The following is a 24,808-nucleotide window of genomic DNA, read 5'->3' as shown; positions in this document are numbered from 1 at the left end:
GTCAAAATGGGTGTTTTTCAACCAGTAATGACCTCTCATGATGACTTAAATTATAATGAAATACAAATAAAATATGATTTATGGTTTCAAGCTGCTTGCTGAATAATCCCTAAAACTGGACTTACTTGCCTTTACTTTGTAAATTTTAACAGGTGGATTTCAGCAAATGAAATATGGAGTTTTGCATGAGTGCAGAAAAAGTTTACAAGCATTTTCACTTGTGCCGAAGTTGAATCACATTAATCTTCAGAAAATAGCTTCTTTTAAAAATAACTTCCCTATAAGCAATGCTTTATACACTGAAAAAATGGATTTTAGTTTGCCTAAATTTTGTTAATGTGATGTCCAAAAGATTTTCAGTTTTATTTACCCTCAAGTCATTCAAGATTTAAGTGATTTTTTTTCCTTCAAGATATTTTTGCTCAAACTGTGGTCCCAGAGGATTAATGAAATACCAGTTAATGGTTACCAGCACTTTGAGACTTAAAACACACTGAAAACAATGATCTCTGCAAAATTGTTAAAAAACAATGTGAATAAGTTGAATTTAAGTAATCAAATGAAATTTAGTAATGTTCAACTTAATTCGTCTGTTTAAATTCAGCCCAAATAAATTGTTTACATGCACTTAAAAACATAAAAAAGAGAATCATCTTTGAATCGTCTTTTTCAGCGCATATACAGGCATAACAAAACTAATACCTGTGGCCTCTGAGATCTTATGAAGCATACCAATCACTCTTTCCTAAAACTATATCATTTATAATACATGAGCTGATGCTGTTTATTTTACAACAGAGCAGGGCTTCTCAACCTTTTTGTTCAGGTGAGCCCTATTTTAACATTTATAATCCACATTACCCCTCTCTTAATAAACCCGCCAAACAACATAAAAACATGTTGTTTTTAATAATCACAAGTAAAATGATGGCTATTTTTTAAATTTAAGGTGCTATGTAATTTTTTTCACATTATATGCAGAAATCATACTAAGTGAACATTTGTTTATCCTTATTATTGTAATGTAGTGTTTTTTTTTTTTAGTTTAAAATGTGCAATAGTGTATAAAAGCTCAGTCTAACATTCGCTCTTGAGTGAACTAGAACTCAGACAGCCTGAATGAAAATGTAAATTCACTTCCTGCCAGCAGGTGCTGCTTATAGAAAGGCAGGATGAAATATGCTGGCAGGTAATTACCTCAGGTATTTCATTCATTCAGTTTCCTTCGGCTTAGTCCCTTATTTATCAGGGGTCACCACAGTTCAATGAACCAAAAACTATTCCTTCAACCCAATACTGAAAAACACCCATGCATTCACACACACACTCATACACTACGGCCAATTTTGTTTACCCAATACACCTATAGCGCATGTATTTGGGACTGTGGGGGAAACCCCCGCCAACACTGGGAGAACATGCAAACTCCACACAGAAATGCCAACTGGCTCAGCCGGGACTCAAACCAGCAACCTTTTAACTGTGAGGCATCAGGGCTAACCACTGAATCACCGTACCGCCTGTTATTTCAAGTAGCTTTATTTAAATACCCATTTAATGATAAAATAAAACAGTAAAATTAACTGTCAACATGTTTTATCATCACATTGGTATCGGTTTTGTTTGTAAATGCATCAAACTATAGTGCCCCCTAGTGGATGCATTTGTTGTACTGTTCATCAGAATGGAACTTTCTCATGTTGATCAGGAATCTTTCATACAAAAACAAACCAAACAAACAGCATTAAATCTCTGTGAATTTTCCAAACCTGCACGATAATAATCCTCAAGGACCACTGTCTCAGCTAAAAATCATATTTAATGTTCCACCTAATATTGCCTGAGGGTAAATAACCTGCAAATTTTCATTTTAGATTGATCTAAATAATGTATTCTTAAAAGATGTAAAACGTAAAGAAAAATATGTAATGTATTCTTCAGCCATTTCAGTTTAATTCCAAAACTGACCAAACAGAGAGACTTTTCTAGTGGCACTCAATCGAAATGCTTCACAATGTATTCGCAATTCCTTCAAATCTGGTGTAAAATCTCTAAAAGGGCACGCTTGTTGAACCTACAGTATCCTGCAGTCTGAAGAGGAGAATGAGGACGTGTGAAATAACAGGCAGACGGCCAGCAGACACAATGAGATGCAGGAACACACTGACCCTTCAGAGACAGGACCGGCTTTTTTAGCTTGATTACTTATTTCCAAGCTTGGAACAGGACAAAATGTGCTAAAGCCATGGGTATGAGCTACAGCACAGAACACACTGTCCATACATTCATGGAAATGAGAATAACTTAATCTTACTGGCAAAAACAAAATCCCTCAGGTGTCAAAGCAATCTGTAATGGCTGATATGACAGAACACACACGCCAGCAGGTATGAGCTCAAAAACAAATGTGATATTGAGTCATTTTCCTATGAAGTGAGACAACAGCACTGTTAGCAGCTGTTACCTAGAACATCCAGGTTAACCGCTTCATTAAACAATCCCTGAGTTCTGCTTCCCTCAAAAAAGACCCGCTATATCTTTTTCATGGGGGAAAGCTTATATTAGTCTGGTAAACATTCATAGACAAGTATGTTATTTTTTTAATTCCAAAGAGCTGCTTTCCTGTTCTTTTTATGTGCATTAGACTGACATGTTTGACCGATGCATTTTCACACAGATTATGATCTAACAATGCAACAAAAGCAAGCAGTTTAATGTTTTATTAAAGGGCACCTATTTTACCGCTTTTTCAAGATTTAATATAAGTCTTTCGTGTCTCCAGAATGTGTCTGTCAAGTTCCAGCTCAAAACACCCATCAGATTATTTATTATACTTTCAGAATATTGGAATTCTCAGCTCTGAACACAATGTAGCTGTTTTTGTTACATGTGCCTTTAATGCAAATGAGCTAGTTCTCCCTGCCCACCGTTCCCACATGACTGTCAGAGCCACAGAGATCTTTCCCTATGGCTCTGATGTGTGTCTCCATCTCCTGCTGCATCATATAAACAGCACAGTGACAGACATGAAGGAAGCAGATCTCACGTAACGTTTGTGAGAAATACTACAGCAAGAACTCTCCCAATGTTTCTTCCCAATGATTATTTGATGTATTTGTTGTGGAGTTAATTCAAGTCTTTCTGCAACGATGGATATCCGTAATGTTAATGTACAAAATAAACCTGATTTAACGTCCACAAACCGGGATTAAAGCATCTTGTTTTATATTTGTACTGACATGGAGCTGTTGTGATAAAGGAAAGACGGTAAAATCACTGCAATTCATTACAAACATGCACTGTTTTAAAAAGGTTTTAAACTTGTAAAACTCACTCTTGATCACATTTGATGATGATGATTGATGATCACAGAGAGCTGAACAGATCTTTTATTCACAGTTGCTTTGCACACGTCCTGTCTTGTTGATATGATTTTACGAGTTACTACAGAGACATGTTAATACTCGGCTGTCAATCAATTCAGTGGGCTGGGAAACTGCACTCTTGCGTCAAGTTGTGGTGGGCCTCAAAATAGGAAGGATTTGGATCCTATTTTAAGTCAAAGAATTAAAGAGACTTATTGTCTTTATATCACTCCAATATGACTGTGGACATACTACGCCTACACACAGTTCTGTCCAAACAGCCAAAACAATATCACGGCAATTTGTAACTTTTTGCTTTAGTGGCTAATTTGTATGAATTCGTACGATCTAATTTAATAAAATTTTATACAATTTAGTATGATTTGCTCATCCCCCAATGACGGTTGGGTTTAGGTGCCACGCCTCCTTTTTAAAATCATACAATTTTGTACGACTGAACTCGTATGAATTCGTACGAAATAGCCACTAAACTGACAAAACGTAAAATACTTATGTTTTCTCGTGAGATCAGGCTAAAACAGCTTACAAAGGCTGATTTTCATAATAGGTGCCCTTTAAACTACATATGTGTATCTAGATTGTGTTTTTTCATCCCATTGCCTTGTATCTGGCTTTAACCACAAAAACACAATCATTGTGAATCAACCCTAAATAAAACCTCATTTGTTACAAAAACAATCATACATTGATCATCACTAAATCAGCAAAGAGTTCCAGTTGTCTATGAATATAAAATTGCACGTGACCATTCAAAGGCATCGGGTCAGTATGACTGATAAAGTGACAGAACTTTCTATTCATTTAAAAATATCTTGAATAACCCCATTATCAACAATTTAAAAAATTAAACATTTGCAGCAGCCAATCAGCAGAAGAGAATGATTTCTGAAGGGTTGTGTGACAACAATGACTAGAGGAATGATGCTGACTATTCATCTTATCCATTTACTAAATTACATTGTACAATTTATTAATTATTAATATAAATAATATTGCCAATTTTACTGTATTACTGATCAAAAAACAATGTAGCATTGGTGCGCAAAAGAGACTTCTTTTAAAAACACTCTAAAAGCATTTCCTGACCCCAAACATTTGAATGGTAGTGCACCCAAATGAAAAAAACATGGTAATTTATAGTAAATACTATAGTGGTTTTGAACCATAAAGTGTTTTACTGTATATATTACCGAATTTACAACACTTTAGCAATGGAAGCTTACATCGTGCTGTAGTATAAACTACACTAATAAATGTTGGGTTCCACACAATCCATTTGTGTTGACAACACGAAGGAATTAAGTTTACTTATTATTATTATTATTATTATTTTTTTTTACAAATTTAAGTGGATTGAATATAAAACAATTAAGTTGCCCCCCATATATATATATATATATATATATATATATATATATATATATATATATATATATATATATATATATATATATATAGTGAGGTCAATAAGTATTTGATCACCCTGTGATTTTTCAAGATCTCCTACTTAGAAATTATGGAGGGGTCTGGAATTTTTAGCATAAGTGCAATTCCACTGAGAGAGACAGAATCTAAAGTATGGTTCAAAAACAGTATAGTATTTGACATGAATTTCTACAGGGTTTTTTATGTGGTTAGGTACATTTAACAGCCAAAAATTCAACGCAGATAAAGTGGAGCACAACTGACATCCAATCAGCCATGTCTGATTGAGTAAAGAATAAATCTGAAACAACTGGCTGGTGCAGATTAAAATGACTTGAGCACATGAATATTTCCCACTGCAGGCGACATGTGAATCTCTTATAAGGCATTAGGGAGGTGAGAAGAGCAGATCTCTGAAGTCTAGAAAACCTTCTGAAGCTCATGAAAGAACGATACTGAGGCAGATGAACCTGTGTGATATACATTCTCTGAGGGAAAATGCTTTAGTTCACTGCTGGGTAAATGTATGCAGTATAGGTGCTGTAGCCACATTCATGAGGTTTTTGGTGATTTCTAGCATGTGAACAATTACTGTGAGATTATCTGTTCAGGTACGGCAAGTGTCTGAGCTGAGGTCAAAAAACTGCATCAAAAATCTCAATAACTTTGCAAGTACACAACAGTCCAAACGTTTGGGGTTAGTAAGATTTTTAGTTTCCTAAAGAAGCAACCTTCAGCTCACCAAGACTATATTACTTGATCAAAAATGCATGACAATGAGTACTAACAATTTTATTTTATTTTTATATTTAAAAAATCTATTCAAATTAATTTTATTCCTGTGATGTCAAAGCTGATTGTTAGTAGCCATTAATGCAGTCTTCAGTGTCACATCTTTTAGAATTTATTAATATCAAAGTCCCATTAAAGGGATAGTTCACCCAAAAAATGTAAGTTTACTCACTATTACTCTATTTTCTTTCTAACGTTTTTAAGTTTATTCCTTCTGTTAAACACAAAAGAAAATCAAGAAGAAAGATGAAAACCTGTAACCATTGTCTTCAATAGTAGAAAAAAATATATATTATGGAAGACAATAGTTACAGGTTTCCATCTTTCTTCAAAATATCTGCTTTTGTCTTGAAACAAATGAAGGGTGAAGACAAGTAGTTTTGTTCATTGGCCATTTTTGAGACGTCTCTCCGTCGACTGTTTCAGTTATGCAAAAACAGCTGAAACTTCAAAGCAATTCACCAAGCTTATGATGAATTATTTAGAAAGTGGGACTGTTACACCATCTTGCATGCTGCAATTTCTGCCATTCGCAACTAATATGAGTGCACAGTCATTATTTATTTGAAGCCGAGGTAATATAATGACTTGATGCTCAAGAACCATTATTAATTAATTTTTTCGTTCAATATTTTCATGAAAAAAGGTTCCGAATTCTCTACAGTCACTCTTTTAAATCAATGCAATGCATCCTTACCAGTGAAAAAAAAGCTTCATGAAAATAAGAATCGTTTTAACCCCAGACTTTTGAACTTTTGTGTACATGACCTTTAAAAGATCAATCTCAGTCTGTCTGAATCAATAATTTGCCTTTTAAAACTCTAGCTTCATTCAGCCTCAGTGTTCTGACATTCTCCAAAAATAAACCCAAAAGACAAACAAAAGTGATGCGATGCTTAAAAGGTACTAAATAAATACTTCAAATATTTCTGTACACACTGAGCCAAGTACACTTAAAAAGACAGATAGCTGAACATGTGAACAGAACTCCTGACTCTGGATGGAAGGCTGTTGGCTGAACCTGCTATGGCTCACTGTGTTGGCACAAAACAGGGAAGGTGATAAAGGCTTCTCAGTGCACTAACAGAGCATCATCATCCTCCTCTTCCTCGCTAGCTGTGAGTCTGCAGAGCCTGATCGAGTCACCGGGAACATCTTCCACACCTGAAGATTCCCTGCTGTGTCCACGATCATCAGCGAGCGAGTTCTTGTGTGCTTTTCTGAAAGCAGGACAGCTTCTCTGCTCCTCAGACTGACCGCTGGAGGACGTGGGCGACTCTGGGGAAGAAAGAGGAGAAATGCCCACAGACGTGTAGCGTAGGAGAGAGACTCCTCTGAGCTCCGCAGCCAGTTCCTGCACCAGCCGTCTTGATGACCTTGAGCCGCTTGTGCTGCGTTTGGGCCTTTCCGAGGGTCCAGGAGGACTGTCAGCGTCTTTATGTTTTGCTGAAATGCCCTGTTTTCCAGCTGAACTCCTGTCGTCTTCGTCATCTTCGTCCTCCAGGGTGTCAGAGGTGGAGTGGAGTGAGTTTGGTGAGGGCAGAGAGAGAGGAGACGCTGGAGACTCTCTGTCAGGCAGGCATAAGGCCTCATTGTGGGCTTGTAATGCCAAACCCAGCGCCACCGCAGAACATGACGGCGGAGTCTGTCCCGTTGTCTCTGGTGACTCTCGAACACTGTTGTCTGCTGTGTTGTAGCTGTGGAGGCTCAGCTCGGGGTGTGTGTTTGCATGTGTGTGACCTGGAGGTGTGAGGAGAGGGATTTGACCCCGTACTCGAGAGCCGCGGTGAAACAGTCGATTCCACAGGCGTCCAAGCCGACGGCGTGAAGAGGAGCGACGGGATGAGTGACGGCGAATCTGTCTCCGCATAGCCGAACGGAGATTCTGCAGAACAGACGCCTAAAAAAGAGAGAGAGAAAGAGAGAGAGAGAGAGAGAGAGAGAGAGAGAGAGAGAGAGAGAGAGAGAGAGAGAGAGAGAGAGAGATAACACAAACTTAAGCCAGTTTATCCATCATTGAGCCCTCCTGACAATCAGAATTTATATATGTACACACACACACACATATATATAGTATAGTATATATAGGTGTGTGTGTGTGTGTGTGTGTGTGTGTGTGTATGTGTATATATATATATATATATATATACATACAGTGAGGTCAATAAGTATTTGATCACCCTGTGATTTTTCAAGATCTCCTACTTAGAAATTATGGAGGGGTCTTAAATTTTCAGCATAAGTGCAATTCCACTGAGAGAGACAGAATCTAAAAATACAAATCCTGTAAAAAAACTGTGTGTGTGTGTGTGTGTGTGTGTATATATATATATACATATACATATACATATACATATACATATACATACACACACACACACACACACACACACACGCACACACACGCGCACACACACACACACACACACACACACACACAAAGAAAATGTCTGAAGATTCTCCTCGTGTGAATGATGCAACCGGATTTCATAACTAACAAGGATTTAAATACTCCTGTAGTCTGAGCCAGGATTTATACCAGAGATGTCCAAACTAGGGCCAAAGTTGGCCCACGGTGACCTTTGATTTGGTCCACCATTCCATCTGAGAAGAGAAAGTCAATGATTGGGAGCATTGGAGAGAATGTCTTTAACAGAGATCGTCATATTGAATTTAACGTAAACTTTTTTTGTTTGTTTGTTTGTTTTACTGTTGAGTTGAGCTACAAAAAAGCAAACTGAAACTGAATGTTTGAATGAAATGTTGTAAATGAATCAGATTAATAAAAGAGTAAATACTGTGTCATGGCGGATAGAGGACAATGCACAAAACATCGTGAGCAAATCAATGCAAAAGCTCAACTTGTGTATTTGGCATTGAACTCCATTGCGTAATAAATGGGATTTTTTTTGTTTTTACTCTAATACGTTATTTATATAATAATTATATATATTATTGTTTAATTATACTGCATTAGTTCATATATTAGTACGTATAAAGCAATAATTCCTTTTTTTATATTAGTAAAATAAATTAGGAAATTACTCATGGCAACTTTAATGTAATACAGTTTGCTGTATTTACCTTCGGCCCTCAGCCCTCAATGAAGTTTGTATTTTGGTCCTTCATAAGAAAAAAGTTTGGGCATCCCTTATTTAGACAATAAGACAAGCTGACCCTCAAATAACTCTTAAATAACTGTCAGTCATTTAGCAAGATACTCTACAGCAGCCATGTATACAGATTTATTAAGCACATGATGCACACATCTGTATTTTAAGTAAGAAGTATTTGACAGGCCGCTGAATTAAAAAAAATGGGTGCAAATGATGTGGAAATGCAACAACAACAAAACCACAGTTTCCAGTCTTGTCAGATTTTCTCATGCTGATCCCAAAATATTTTAGCAAATGTATGAGACTTGAGCCATTGATATGCATTCTATTATAAACAAATGTCATTTAACATTTCAGCTAAGAATTTATCAATGGTGGCAACAGAGATAAAGTGAGATGAACAAAGATTAATAAGATTATACATAATAAAAGGTGATTTAGTGTGGAAAACATTGTAGTTTTTAAAGACCTTTGACTTATTATTGTTATTAATATTACATTTACATGTATGCATTTAGCAGATGTTTTTATCCAAAGCAACTTACATCTGGGGAACAGTTGGGTGCCTTGCTCAAGCTGTGGTATTGAGGTGGATATTCACACCACAAAACCATGGTACTGGGACTCGAGCCTACAACCTTTGCATTGCAAGTCCAACTCTCTAACCATTAGGCCACAGCTGCCCATATTACTATTGATACTATTATTTTTAAGATAAACAGTTCACTAAATGTTCACAAAATTTAAGGATTGACAGAAAAGTGAGCGACAGTTCACCAGACATGTTCTACTGAATTAAAAAAGCCACAAGATGGCTTGAGGGTGAGTAAATTAAAAGCAAATATGATTTATTTTGGGGTGAAGTATTGCTTGAAGTTCATAAGATGAAATCTGAAATGGCCACAACCCACAGTAATAAGAAGTGGAATTAAAACTGGTATTAAATGTAGGCCTGTCATGATATCTATTTTCTGTCATACGATACATTGCACCAAAATATAATGCGATAAATGTTATGATTGTCATTTAAAGGCCATTTGATGCCACTAATTATATAATGCCAGAATGACAATATAATAGCATCACAATGCAAGAACACTCTTCCAAAGGACATATAATATTTTATTCTTAAGAATATTTGATTCAATTATAGACATTTTAATAATTAGACACTGAAATCAGAATGTGAAAACACATACCCTAAATATATAATAATAAATGTTAACAAAAAATGTGCAAGGTAAAAACATAATAGAGGCTGCGATATCTGCTACCAGATCTATTTCAGCTGTCAGGCACCCACATGAGAATATACTAAAGTCATTTTTAGTAAATGCTATAGTGTTTTTTTAACCATACTGACACCTCCTATAGATAGAGATGTTGTACAATCAGCTAAAGTGTTGCTAGAATTGGTTTTCATGTAATGGTGGTATATATTGCATCACCAAAAATGACTAAGGTCATGTCTATGTGTTGTGCGAAAAGTCAACATATTGATTATTGTGACAGGCCTAATTAAAAGTAAAACTGTTTTACCCTGGTCTATAAATGCATTAAATATGATAATAAAATATACAATAGCCAAAATAAACATATTAAATATAAAGATAAAAGTAAGAATTTATATTTAAATTAAACAAAAAATATCCAAAACATCAATTTTCTCTGAACTTTCAAACCATTATTCAACATTTGCCATCCTTTTATAAATAAAAACTACATTTTATGCAGTTATAAGAGTTGCTTTATTTTAATTGTACTTAAACTAGGGGCAACATGGTGGCACTGTGGTTAGCACTGTCGCCTCACAGCAAGAAGGTTGCTGGTTCGAGTCCGGGCTGGCATTTTTGTGTGGAGTTCTCATTTTCTCATGGGTTTTCTTTGGGTGCTCCAGTTTCCCCCACATTGCAAAGACGTGCACTACAGGTAAATTTAATAAACTAAATTGGCCGTAGTGTATGTGTGTGATAGAGTGTGCATGGATGTTTTCCAGTACTCCCATGGTTGCAGATGGAAGGGCATCCTCTGTGTAAAACATATGCTAGATAAGTTCACGATTCATTCACCTGTGGCGACACCTTATGAATAAAGGAACTAAGCCGAAGGAAAATGAAAGAATGAATAAATGAATGAATGTACTTAAACTAGAACCTGAACTGCGATCCTGTTTGCTAGCTCAGCTGTAAACCAATGACACACACCTGTGTGGGGTTGTAGACTGGGAAGTCGTCCACTGGAGGAATGAGACCTTGAGCAATCAGCTGACCATATGAGGGCGGAGCTTCCCTCTGAACAAACTCCGCCTCTAGCCTGGTCATCTGGGTTTCAAAAGCTCTATGAGAAAGAGGAAGATAACAAGAGCTGTTTTATAAAGATGCTGACTGATCTTGCTTAAAGCTGTAACAGAAACTGTGACTTTGTATGAAATTGAAGTGATTCACAGGCATTCTCTCAAGAGCATTCCAGTAGCTGTTACTTAGCCAGCACATCTCTGACAGTTTGATGAAGTGCAGGTATTTCAGGGTCCTGCTGTGTCTTTACAAGGCTAACTGGAGAAAAACTGTGCGTCACCACTAGAGCATCATGTGGGTCATTACTGCACATCCAATTACGCTTAAAGAGATATGAGAAAGTGAATCATCCCCCACTTGTCTTTCTTTCTCTCTTGGAGAAGATATTTCTAGCTTTGAGTAATAGGTTTCAAGATTAAAGCACTCTTTTGTGTCTCACTGGCTATGTGTGTTTGTCTAAATATGAGACAAAATCAAAGCTCATGTACGTATTTTTATGTAAATAGCATTACACTACTACACTACTATTTTTTTATGTATTTCCATGAAAGTATTCTGAAAAATGTCAGATGGTTTCCCCAAAAATATTACATCAACATTTCTGAATGGCTAAAGATTCATGTGCCGTGGAGGACTGGAGGGATGATGCTGAAAATGCAGTCAATAGTTAATAGTTATAATATATTATAATAACAGTTATAATAGTTATAGTTATTAGAACAAAATATCACAATATTTTTTTTTCTGTATATATATATATATGATCAGATGAACACAGACTTGGTGAGCATAAAAAAATTCTTTTAAAAACCAAAAAGAAGTGGAGTAAAAAAAATCAATACAAAAAGTATTTTGCATTATGACTGTCAAATAAAAATCTGACCCTTGACCACAAAACCAGAGTATCATTTTAGCAAAGACTAAGTATAGATTGTATTGGTCAAAATGACTGATTTCTGTTTTGTGCCAAAAATCATTAGAATATTAAGTAAAGATCATGTTACATGAACATATTTAGCAAATTTCCTTCTGTAAAAATATCAAAGACTCAAAAGTAGTATGATCACTAGTAGTGTACACTGCGTAGCACTTCATATAGAGAATTTGTATCAGTATTTAGATATTATTTTGTAATAATAATAATAATAATAATAATAATAATAATAATAATAAGTGAAAATAATAATAATAATAATAATAAAAAAGAAGAAAAAAAACCCAAATGATTAAAGTAAAGCATCCTATGAAGTAAAAAAAAAAATAGATTTAATCTACATTTCCTCATTTGATCTGGCTTTGGGTTTTCACGTATATATTAATATATTAAGACAATTAAGATATAATAATAATAATAATAATAATAGTGATTAAAAGAAAGAACGGGTGCTCCAGTTTCACCCACAGTCCAAAGACAGGTGCTTTAGGTCAATTGATTAGACTAAATTGGCAGTAGTGTATGAGTGTGAATGAGAGTGTATGGATGTTTCCCAGTACTGGGTTGCAGCTGGAAGGGCATCCTCTGTGTAAAACATATGCTGGATAAGTTGGCGGTTCATTAGGCTGTGGTGATCCCTGATTAATACAGAGACTAAGCAGAAGAAAAAAGAATGAATGAATGAATAAAAGAATGAAAATAATGATTAATATAAAGCATCCTGTAAAGTAAAAGAAAATGGATTTAATCTACATTTCCTGATTTGATCTGGCTTTTGGGTTTTATTTCAGACAGGATGATGGAGAAGTCTTCACCTGTACTCTCTTGTCCTGAGCGAGTAGAGTTTAAAGGCACAACCCAGTGCAATGACCAGCAGCAGCCCACAGACCAAACTGCCAATCAGAGCCGCTGTGATCACCTTCCTGGGCACAGACGCCAGACAGTCTCTTTCATCACTGCCGTCCATACAGTCCTCCTGCCCGTCGCAGCGCCACGTCTCAAAGATGCACAGGTTGGTTCCGCAGTGGAAGTTTCCAGGCTGGCAGTCAAAGCAGTTCTTCTCATCGGAGCCGTCGGGACACTTCTTCTGATTGTTACACCTCTCAGAAGCGGAGTAACATGCCCCGCTGCCGCCCTCGCAGGGGTACTCACCCGGCTGGCACAGCGGGCAGGCCTCCTCATCTCGACCACCAGGACAATGCCAGTATCCGTCACAGCGCTGCAGATCAGAGTAGCAGCCCTCATCTGTGCCACACGGATGCTCCCCGGGAAAACAGTAGCCCTTCACCTGCAAACAGAGCATTAACTTGATCAGTGGCACAGTGGGCGTGGGTTTTCGGATGAATGTCCGCTCCAGGATGGAGTAACTCATATAAATTCTTATATGTCTTTATGATTATTAATAAAGTTGAATGTTTAAGAGCCTATATGATGACCTTAGTGTCTTCCTACTTCAGAGTAAAACTCGAATAATATTTGTGTCATTGCTTTTTCTGTATGCCAAATGATTTGTTTCCTCAGGATCTACCCAGACGTGTCAGAGGTCATAGAGACCTCTTGAGTGGACCTGGACTATTGAAGAATCTGAAACAACTGTTTCCTGGGTTATTTGCCATTTTATCTGTTAAATCGTTTAAAGTTAATTCCTTTGTATGTGAGCTACCAGTTGCTGAGAGTACACTCAGCCTTGGGTAAGAAACAGATTGTACTTTGTGTGTGAGTGTGTGTGTGTGTGTGTGTGTGTGTGTGTGTGTGTGTGTGTGTGTGTGTGTGTGTGTGTGTGTGCGTGTGTTCTATTCATTTGTGGATCATTTATCAGGTCTGGGGTCAGCTCTGAACAGCCTAGTGGCGGTTATATGCTTGAGATATTGAGATATTGTTCAGAATTGTACGCTCGCACCCACATGGAAATTTTCTTAGTCTATCTGTTTTAACCAATCAGGTTAAAACAGCTATATGTTCAGTTAATGACGTTATGTAAGAGCATAATTGATGTTGTTTTGAGATTGTAAGTGAAGCAGCCTACGAACTAGTGTTGAAGTTGGCTTCTGCTGCTGAAACTGCAAACTATCTTCAGAAAACTTCCTTTTTAATTGAATCTGGTCATTTTGGGGTTCAAACTGTAAATTATCCCTACAGTTTCAGCAAACCCAGAATTTAGTAAGAATAAAAAAAGCCTCTTATGCTTACTAAAGCTGTAATCTTTGGATCAAATCTTTTTTTTTATTCTCACAAGTATACTCAAATATTATTCATTTCTGTTTATCTGTTTGCTTATAAGAGGTCATCCTACTATATAAACAACCTTTTGCAACTCAAACCTTCATTATCATTTAAAAAAACAGACGGACCTCAAACCTTTGAATAGCACTTCTACATGCACTCCAAAACCACCCAAAGCAAAAATCTGACTTATAATTATCAAGAGGGAGCCTGACTGAGGTTTTCAGAAAATCACAATAACCCAGGTGTGACTAAAAACCTACATTTGATCAACATTGACAGAATTCTTTGATGAATTTGAAGTAAAAACAACAGGAAATAAAATTTAATTTTAAAAAGCCTTTTATAAAATAATACAGTTAAAGTTTATACTAACACTTCAGTTTAATTTGTACTTTTTGTGAATAAATGTACTATAAAATGAATAAGATGCATCATTCTCTGTGCGCTCTCATATGTTTTTTCTTTTTTACTTTAAAACTTGTATGCACTATTGTGGTTTGCAGTGCAGATCCGTCTGAAGATGAGGATCAGTCAGCTGCTATGTATATGTCTTTTTTGTTATATTATACTATTTATTGTTTAGGATTATTTTAATTGGAACTGTAAAGCCAATGCTACGAAATTTCATTCTGTGTATACATACATGTGAATGACAATAAAGTACTTGAAATCAGTTTACAATGCTGTTAAAAAAGGTTTTTAGGTGGAAATGTTACAAAACACCTCTATTCCCCTATAACCACGTTGCACATAGTCAATCAATGATATTAGAAATGAAAGTGAAAGGTGAAAGTGTTTTCTAGTTTGTTGTGAAGTCCATGCAAGCTTATAAACACAGAAAGATCATCATAATATTTTCAAACTGAGCCTAAAAACAAGCTTGTACAGTACTGAAGGGGGAAATACTCAAACAAGGCAGATTTTAAAACAGGAGCGAGTGAAGTATAGTTCACCTCGAATGAACGTTCTGTCATCATCCAAACCTGTATGAGTTTCTGTTGAACACAAAAGAAGATTCTTTGAAGACATTTTGAATAATGATGGTACCAGCTGACAGCCATTGACTTTCATAGTATTTTTACCGTGGAAGTCAGTGGCTAGTGTCAACTGGCTGGTTGCAGATGTTCTCCAAACCTTTCTCTTTTAAATCTCATCCAGTTTTGGAACCACTTCAGTGCGAGTTAACTTTTCATTTTCTTAACCCAGAAAGCATATGAGAATGAGATACCTGATATGTGGCATTGAATCCATGTCCAGGGCTGTGTGGTTTAGCATGGTAGAAGATGCTCATCTGGCCCTGGGAAGACTCCAGCAGGGCTCGTCTGTGGTTATTATGGTGAGAAAGGCTCTGCAGCAGCCGTTCTGCCTGCTCTCCCAAACCATCATAAACCCGCACAGAGTCTCCAACACCCAGCTGTAGATCAACCTGCAGCACCAGCGGCTTCGGGTCCTGAAGCAAAACAGTCAAGCAGAACACTCTTAATTAATTCAGTCATAATTATTAAACTGCAGGCCAGAATCAGTTTAAATTAGAACAGAACTAAGTGCATTTTAAAGTGGATTAAAACTGTTACAATTTATTTATTATTTCTAAAGGGACCAAAATTTGCCATGTGCAAATAAACTCTCATTGCAGTGTTTATGTTCTGTGATTCCACCCATATCATGGCAGTGGATTTGTGTGCTTTTGACTTTCTTTGTAGCTGTCATTTTATTATTTTATCATTTTGCACAACAGTCAAGGATATGTCTGTACTTTTGTGTTTTGTACAGTTGTTCTGAAAAAATGGTCACCAGATGTAGACATCTTTGCAGCAGGTTAACCCACAATTCATTCTGAGAGACTAAACTACTTAGATTTTTTTTCATGGAATGTATGTAGTAACTTTATACTGCAATAAAGCCTGGTCTGTCGGATCAGATTGCTTCTAATGACATGCAAAATTTTCAAGCAGGCTGAGACCACCTCATTTAAGCAATCACTACGTTTACATAGACATCAGTAATCAAATCATTTGCCTTAATCTGAATAAGACAATAATATGATTAAGGTGTTTACATGAGATGCTTTCTGAATGTTCCTTTCATGTTCTTGTTTTACATGTTATAGCACATCATTCAATTAACGTCATTGTGTCACCATGTTATCCACATTTCCTCCAGAGTTTCATGTAATTTCGGGTGTTTCATTTTTAATTTGTCGACTTTAATTGCAGTTTGGCACTTTTACGTTCATTCAGAAACATTTCATGCATGCCCCCTCTGACAAATGAGATATTGGATGCGAGTATGAACTGCTGGAAGAGTGTAGTTTGAATGGAGTTTGATACCGCACGCCGCATGGGAAAAAATCTCCGCATTTCACGATGAGGATGTCTGTGGTCCTTTACTGACTCAGTAGGTGCAGAGAATAGAGTCAAATAGCCGTGTGTGTATAGACTATCCTGTCGGAAAATGCAGCGAAAATCCTACACAACAGTAATAGTTTGATTGCGGTGTTCACGTGACTGTACTGTACTTCAAAAATGTGACTAAAATCAGAATACTCTACATGTTTTAATCCGATTTCTGTTTAGCTCGATTATGACTTTAGTCTGATTAAGGTAGTCAAAAATCACTGTTTACATGGTCGACTCTTAATCAGAGTATTGTCTTAATCATAATAAAATCGGATTATTGGTGTCCATGTAAATGTACTCACTGACTGTTTGTTCTGTGGGTCAGAGCACAACTGTGTGATTGCATGAACCACAACTATTACAACTTCACTAGGGAATATTAAAATAAAATGACTTTGAAACTTTTTTTAAAGACAACCAGTCCCCAGTGGCCGAAAGTGATGTCAAGAGTGTCAATTAACATATCAAAATACAAAGAACATGTCATACTGGGAAGAGGAAAACTTGTATTGTTCTCTGATGAGTCCACCTTCACTGGCTTTCCCACATCAGAGAGAGTTACGGTGTGGAAAAGCTCCCAAAAAGCAGAACACCCAGACTGTTGCCTTCAAATAGTGAAGAATGAGAGTGGATGATTGATAATTCAGGCTGAAATATCGTGGCATTCCCTAGGCCCAATACTTGTGCTAGATGGGCGTGTCACTGCCATGGACTACCGAACCATTCTGGAGGACCATGTGCACCCAGTTGTTCAAACATTGTATCCTGAAGGCAGTGCCATGTATCAGGATGATAATGCACCAATGCACACAACAAGACTGGTCACAAAGTGGTTTAATAAATATGAAAGTGTGATTGAACATCTCCCATGTCCAGCACAGTCACCAGTTATAAATATTATTGAGCCACTTTGGGGTGTTTTAGAGGAGCGAGTCAGGAAACATAAATATACATCACCATAACAAAACAGACATCACTTTTTGCCATTACTGTAATAATTTTGTTATTACACATGGTGGCTCAATGGTTAGCACTGTTGCCTCACAGCAAGAAGGTCAGTTGGCATTTCTGGGGTTTCTGGGTTTCCTTCGGGTGCTCCAGTTTTCCCCACAGTCTAAAGACATGCACTATAGGTGAATTGAATAAACTAAATAGTCCGTAGTGTAAGCGTGTGATAGGGTGTGTATGGATGTTTCCCAGTGCTGGGTTGCAGATGGAAGGGCATCTGCTGTGTAAAACATATACTGGATAAGTTGGCGGTTCATTCCGCTGTGTCGACTTCTGATGAATAAAGGGACTAAGCCGAAGAAAAATAAATGAATGAATGAATGAAAAATTGCAATGATTCAGTGTCTGAAAAAAGAATTTAACCAAAGGCTGTTGCCTTACAGAAATGTGTCAAATGTGATTGACTGAGTTTCTTGTCATACTTTTGTGTCCAGGAACCACGTGCAGTGAAGATCTGTGCCGGTGCTCCTGTTCGGACGGAAGAAATCAGGTGAAGCAAATGTCCCGTAGAAGTTGACCAAGCGTTTTCCACAGGACGTGTCAGGGCAGCGGGCCTCGTCGGATCCGTCAGGACAGTCCCGGGCTCCATTACAGCGCAAAGACCCTGGTAGGCAACGGGTAGACTGGACATCCGAGCATTGTAAGGTACCCGCTGGACACAGGCTCACCCGGGCGGGTGTTGGTGGGGCGACACAGCTCCTTTCATCTGTATTATCTCCACATTCATCCAATCCATTACAGCGCCATGAACGTGGAACACACTTGCCGTTTCCACATAAATATTCATCATTCTCACAGCTACTCTGACCCAGACGACCTAACAAGAAAAAAAAAAAAAGAGAAATGAGTGAGTCTTTTGCACACATAAACACTGACACTTTGCTGAGACACACCAATCAAATCTAGCCACTCTGCAGATGGTGTTTGCCTCCTGACAGCTTAACAAACACAGCCGTTCAGAATTATTGATTCAACTGCACCTCTCAGGAAAACGCACAAACACAGCATTTCACCCCTCTCTCTCACTCACACACGCACACATACCCCGTGGAGTTGAGTAATAACAGCTAATTTTCTCCTTCATCTTCATTAGCTACAGATCAGATCTAACTAAATAATTAACAGCGGAGATCTGTCAAACTCACACTGATGCTAGTGCAATCTAAATACGCACATCAGTTTTGTGGCATATTATGTAACAAGTGCTGCAGAGCATTAGCGTTTCATCATGGCTCTATTGCCATATGCTATTGATCTGCTAAGACTGCATTTGCCTGGTCAATCTGTGCTTACAGTAAATCTATATGCCTCTGCGTGATTTAGCTGCTTTCTAATGCAAGAGCACAACTGAATGTGCACAGACATGTGAAACACAGACATGTTGTTGGAATAGAGGACATTTTTATGCATGTTAATAAAAGTTGTATTTTATAATAGTTCAAAATCAGGACTAAATAAATGAATGAAGTTTTAAAAATCATACTTTTCATACAAATTCTACTTTTTTTGCATTCAGATCACAAGACACACAATAAGCAGTGCTATTTGGTACACTGCCAGGCATCAGTTTTAAATGTGCACAAGCATACAAAAACATTTTTCCCTCGTTTTATTTTACAACAGCACTAAGTGAAAAAAGCTCTTTGTCAGCACTTTCCTCTCTTACACTCTTAACCCCACATTTATCTGCATGAGGGTCACATATTAAAGGATATTTCACCCTAAATTCACCACACTCGCCATTAAAAGGATAGTTCATCCAAAACTAAAGATTCTGTGACCATTATCTTACCTTTTACTTGTTCCAAACCTGTTTTACCTTTTTTTCCTGATGTTGAACAATAATCTACAGTAACTTGTAGGGTAATTTATTTGTTGTTGAAAACTTAAACAGTAAACTAGATTAAGAACAAGATTAAGATTGTTCTTTTGTTTATTATTTTTTATTTATATTGTAAGAGAGCTAAAACATTTTACAAAATGTCTTAAATCATCTGCACAAAGGGATTGGCATGCTGAAAATCCTTTAAAATTGATCGATTTAAAGATTTGACATTTATCATGATAATCGATATCGACTGAAGTATCGTGGTAATTTTTTTTGCCATATCGCCCAGCCCATATGGCCCATAAATTAAATTTGAGCAAATGGCAGAAGAAAAAAAGGAAATAACATATTTTTACACACTTATCAAGATAGCACTTTAATTTACAGTTCAACAGTGCAGTGCACATTACAGTGCACATACTAGGCAATAATTACTGTAGGTACTAACCCTAAGCCAACCCTTTAACCTTACCTTAACTCATACAGTTACCTTAAATAACCCAGCATTGTCTTAGGTAGGAGCACATACTGCAACTGATATTATATTAAACTGGAATATCAGGCACAAGTACTTTTAATAACACACTTTATTTAAAGTGTACCTATTATGCCCCTTTTTATAAGATGTAAAATGAGTCTGTGATGTCTCTAGAGTGTGTATGTGAAGTTTCAGCTCAAAATACCCCACAAATAATGTTTTATAACTCATTGAAACTGCCCCTATTATGCTTTGATCCAAATTGTGTGGTTTTGGTGACTGTGGCTTTAAATTCAAATAAGATTGTGCTCTTTTCAAAAGAGGATGGAGCTACAAAAACCTGTGCATCAGCATAGTGACAGATTTAAATCTCTCCCTCATTTGCATAAACAGCCCTGAGTGAGAAGCAGCTGTCTGCTATTGGAGTTTTGACCTGCTGAAGATAATCTGCTTAGTCGTTGGCATTATTCTTCAGCAGGTTAAAACTCTTCTCACTCAGGACAGCTGCTTTTCACTCAGGGATGTTTATGCTAATGAGGGAGAGATTGTCACTAATGAGCGGGGCTTTCCTCCTCTGATAACATGTACAAAGGGAGAGTGTTAATTCTGCAGGCTGTTTTAATGAAGTGTGATTATCAAAATTAGAATTAACTAATGTTTACCATTAGAGGTTGGCTATATTCACACACTGTTGCCACATAACTGTATTTAAACCCCATAATAGGCCCCCTTTAAACAAAAAAAGATCAGTATAAACATTTTAGAAACATGACAAATTAGAGAAATGTGTTTTAAACTCGAGAGTGAATAAATAGCCACTTTAAACTGGCAAACATTAGTTAATAATGCCATTTATTGGTGGACTCTAAAGGAAGATATCCCCGTCTGAACTCTCACCTCGTATGTAGGACATTCTAAAGCCCTGTGCCTGACCGGAGCTGTTGGAGTGAGAGTGGAAGTAAACCCAGACTCGTCCTCTGGAGGAGATGAAGGGAGGAGGAAGAACAGACCCACAGAGGCGATACTCAGCTTTCCATGTAGGGCCGAGCAGCAGCCAGTCCCCCCTGCAATCCCCCGTGTCCTCCAGGTCAAAACTGTGAAAACTGGACACAGTAAACACATGCTGATTAACGCACAGGCTGGAGCTCTTACACTTATGAAAACTTTTAGAATAGCATCACCAAATGAAGACAGACACATCAAATTAGTTGGTGAATAGAACATTAATGAAAATGTCAAATGATTGAGATAGTTAACCGTTGAAATTCTATCATCATTTACCTGCCATTTGCTTTCTTTTTTCTGTTTAAAACAAAAGAAGAGATTTTGAAGAATGTTGGTAACCTCTGACTTCCACAGAAGGGGAAAAACTATGGAAGTCAAGGGCTCACGCTTTTTTGCTGTGAACTATGAGTAAGTAAAAAACAAACAAACAAAAAAGACTTCCATAAGTCTTAAAGATCCATAAAGATCTCTGTTTACTTCTCTTATACTCATGTGATTAGTACAATATTTATACTTTTGTTAATTGTACTTTTATTTGTCGATTTTTTGCTGTCAAAAAACAAAACATACTTTAATAATACACACAGATTTTCCTTTGTCTATTGTTTCCATGTAACATGAATACCATTTTAGCTATACCAACAAGGACTAGAAGATCAGAAACAAAAGAGAGAGAATATGTTCAGTGCAAGTATTATTACATTAGATTAAGTACAGAATTGCGATCAGAGTGCACACATGCGCACACACACATTTACGAGCAAGAGATAAAATCTTCATCCAGTAGCATTACAGTAGAATGGTCTTTTTGCAGGCAATAACTTAACAACATTATACATCTACTGGACTGTTGTCTTTCTTATCTCTTCTTTTAGCTCGCGGCTTGCTAAAATTCACTAAAATCTCACTTCTTATACAGAGTCTCCTCTACTGTTTGTTTTACAATAACTGGAAGTTGTTTCATGATCATTTTAGTGGGCAGATGCAGACATGCTCAAGACTTATTATTACTTCAACATGATAATTGTATGCTTAACTGAGTGATTTTAGTCTTATTTGACTGCTTAATTTATACCAAAATCTAAATATTAATATAAAAAAAAATTGGTAAAGCTAACCAATACAGAGAGCATAGATCTGGCTTGTTAATATTGTGTAACTTTACAAAGTAAATGCTTGACTTTGTTTGAATTGTCAATGCAAATGCAAACCCAACACAAAATACAATCAAGTCAAAAAAAAAATTACATTTATATTAAAAATCAATCTCACACAGAAGCCTGGACTGATGTTCTGTCACTTGGTTTATCGTTATGTGTACAGTCATCAAAATACTATCATTCAAATCTCATTTGGCTGTCGATGAAACACACATACACACATTATGCAAAGCTTCTGAATATTTCAGACTGGGCTCAACAATCAGGATGACTCAAAGGCCTGGGGCCAGTGTCAGAGACTTTTAGGCCAACTGGCAGAACTGTCACTTCACCTATCACCCAGTGCTGCATCGGCACAGTGTTTTATATTCCGTGACCACACAAGTGTTTTTATCCAGCTTCATTTAAATGCTTTTTTTTATGTTGCTGATTTAAATGCGCCACCAATCTAACACAATCTGGCTGGCTGGCTGATACAGATGAGATATTGATACAGCAATAATGACGTTATGAATAAATCCCTGGTTTCAGTAAAACCATATTTATGATTCTGTGGGCCAGATTTATCAACTGCCTAGGCCAGCGCAAACCCTGTTCTGACACAACCTGAAATATTAACAGTATGGCTGACCTTATTTGCATGCACATTTGTTGAGTTACTTTCTGACATAATATTTATGGAAGAGGAGTATTTTGAATGAATTATGCATCATGTTTACTAAGGTTTGCGTTTATTCATTTATTGTTTTTGTTTGCATCAGAATTTAATCCTCCAAATCATCTTATTCCATTGTGTTGTTCCAGTACATGCATATTATTATACAAGTCTATATTCAGATTTTTTTTTCAAACATAATTTATAAATTCCAAATAGCTTCATATTACATAACATAACATTTTATTAATTTTGTACAGAATTATTTTAGAATTGATGTTAAATTGTAAAAGACTGAAAGTGGAAAAACATTATTTTCAGATTGGAGCAATTAATAATCAGGTTTCCTAAAATACAACACTTGCACTGAAAACTCAAAAATGATTAAAGCAATTCAAAACAGCAGTATTGCAGATATAAACCAAAACTCGCATTATTTGCCACCCACTTCCATTTTGCCAAAACTCAATACTACCAGAACAAAATTGACAGCACTTTTGACACTTGCAAACTTATGAGGACATTTAAATCCCTTTATTTTCACAGACAACCTGCAAAAAATATCAGTCCCTATCTATCCCAACCTTCAGACCTTCAGAAGAAAATACATTTTCCTCCTCCCTCCTCACAGCGGAAGTATCCAAACTTCTCTCTGGACATCCCACAACTTGCTCACTAGACTCTATCCCCTCATATATTCTGCAGGACATATCCTAGGCCACAGTTCCAGAGCTAATCACATATCATGAACATTTGTCTGCAGACTGGCACTTTACGCAGAGCCCCTTCCCTCTTTCATAGCCAAAATACTGGAACGGATTGTTTTTGACCATAATTCCACATTTCTTGCTTAGAATAACCTGTTGGACGAAAACAATTCAGGCTTCAAAATTGTGGACTTCACTACTATCAACCGCTAAAGTCCTGTGGATTGCAGGTTTCAAGTTCTGCATTTATTATACCTGTCTACTGCTTTTGATATGGTGAATTTTCAGTCTCCTTTCCACCCTCTCCTCAATAGGAATTACTTGAACCCCACTCTGCTGGTGGGAGTCCTACCTCCCCAGCAGATCTTTCAGGGTTACCTGGAGGGGAGAGGTGTCCAAAGCACATAAGCTGGTCACAGGTGTAACTACAGGGATCAGTCGTCGGTCCCCTTTTATTTTCAGTCCAGTCACATGATATCTCTTATTACTGTCATGCTGATGACACACAACTCTATTTTTCCATTTCAACCTGATAAACTCTAGCTGCACGGCTCTCACACTGCCGGGAGGACATCTCAGCATGAATGAAAGATGCAACTCCAGGTATTAAACATAATTTCTCCATCCAGCTTGGACGTTCAACTATTATACCTTAATTCCATAAGGATTCTTGGGTCCTTATATTGCAGACACAGCATTGTCATGCCGATTTGCACCTTACCACATTAGGAAAAATCATGCCTTTCCTGACAAACCATGCTGCGCAACTTCTGGGCCAAATTCTGGAAAATTTCTAGACTGGCCAACTGTAATGGTCTTCCGGCTGAACTCCATCTTGCACCCTTAAACCTCATCAGATCATCTAGAATGCTGCAGCTTGTCTGGTCTTGAGGCCAAGACAGCCCATGTACACCTCTCTTTATCTCCGTGCACTGCTTAACAGTTGAAGCTTACAGAACAGCCACTGGGTTTGCACCCACTAACCCTTGTATAAGTTGCACTGCTTGTTGTGTATTCAGAATAAGAATCTGAATCAGAATCAGTTTTATTGGCAAGTGTGCTTCACACATACAAAGAATTTGCTTTGGCAACAGACGCTTCCTGTGTCCATAAAGTGACAACACGAAATAAATATGAAAAAAAGACGATAAACATTAAACACAGATGCAATTAGTCAGAAAGATCTGGATGTTGAGTTGTATGTACAGATTTGTTATAAATATACAGGTTATAAGGTGCTGTGTACAAATGCGAATGGAGAAAGTATTGCTTTGTATATTGTTATAAGGTGCGTATGAGAAAGTATTACAAGCTTATTGCACAGTAGGGGAATATTAACTGTTCATGAGGTAGATGGCCTGAGGAAAGAAACTTTTCCTGTGTCTGGCTGTTTTT

The 24,808-nt window shown here is 37.0% G+C and overlaps 1 protein-coding gene across 1 annotated transcript in view; it reads right to left on the bottom strand.

Annotated features, from left to right (window-relative positions):
- Positions 1–5,894: 5,894 nt before the first annotated feature.
- Positions 5,895–24,808, bottom strand: part of lrp3 (low density lipoprotein receptor-related protein 3) — a 29,495-nt gene continuing 10,581 nt past the window's right edge. Inside the window, exons 3-8 of the mRNA XM_056461817.1 lie at positions 20,784–20,989; positions 18,003–18,397; positions 15,402–15,623; positions 12,763–13,235; positions 10,924–11,056; positions 5,895–7,503 (exon numbers count right to left, since the gene is read on the bottom strand). Coding sequence (XP_056317792.1) covers positions 6,676–7,503; positions 10,924–11,056; positions 12,763–13,235; positions 15,402–15,623; positions 18,003–18,397; positions 20,784–20,989 — 2,257 coding nt within the window. The 3' untranslated portion in view covers positions 5,895–6,675. The remainder of the gene's footprint in view (positions 7,504–10,923; positions 11,057–12,762; positions 13,236–15,401; positions 15,624–18,002; positions 18,398–20,783; positions 20,990–24,808) is intronic.

Source organism: Danio aesculapii, chromosome 7 (genome assembly GCF_903798145.1).
Source record: "Danio aesculapii chromosome 7, fDanAes4.1, whole genome shotgun sequence".
NCBI classification, from domain to species: Eukaryota; Metazoa; Chordata; class Actinopteri; order Cypriniformes; family Danionidae; genus Danio; species Danio aesculapii.
The sequence above is the reverse complement of the archived record's forward strand: the minus strand, read 5'-3'. Positions and strand labels throughout refer to the sequence as shown.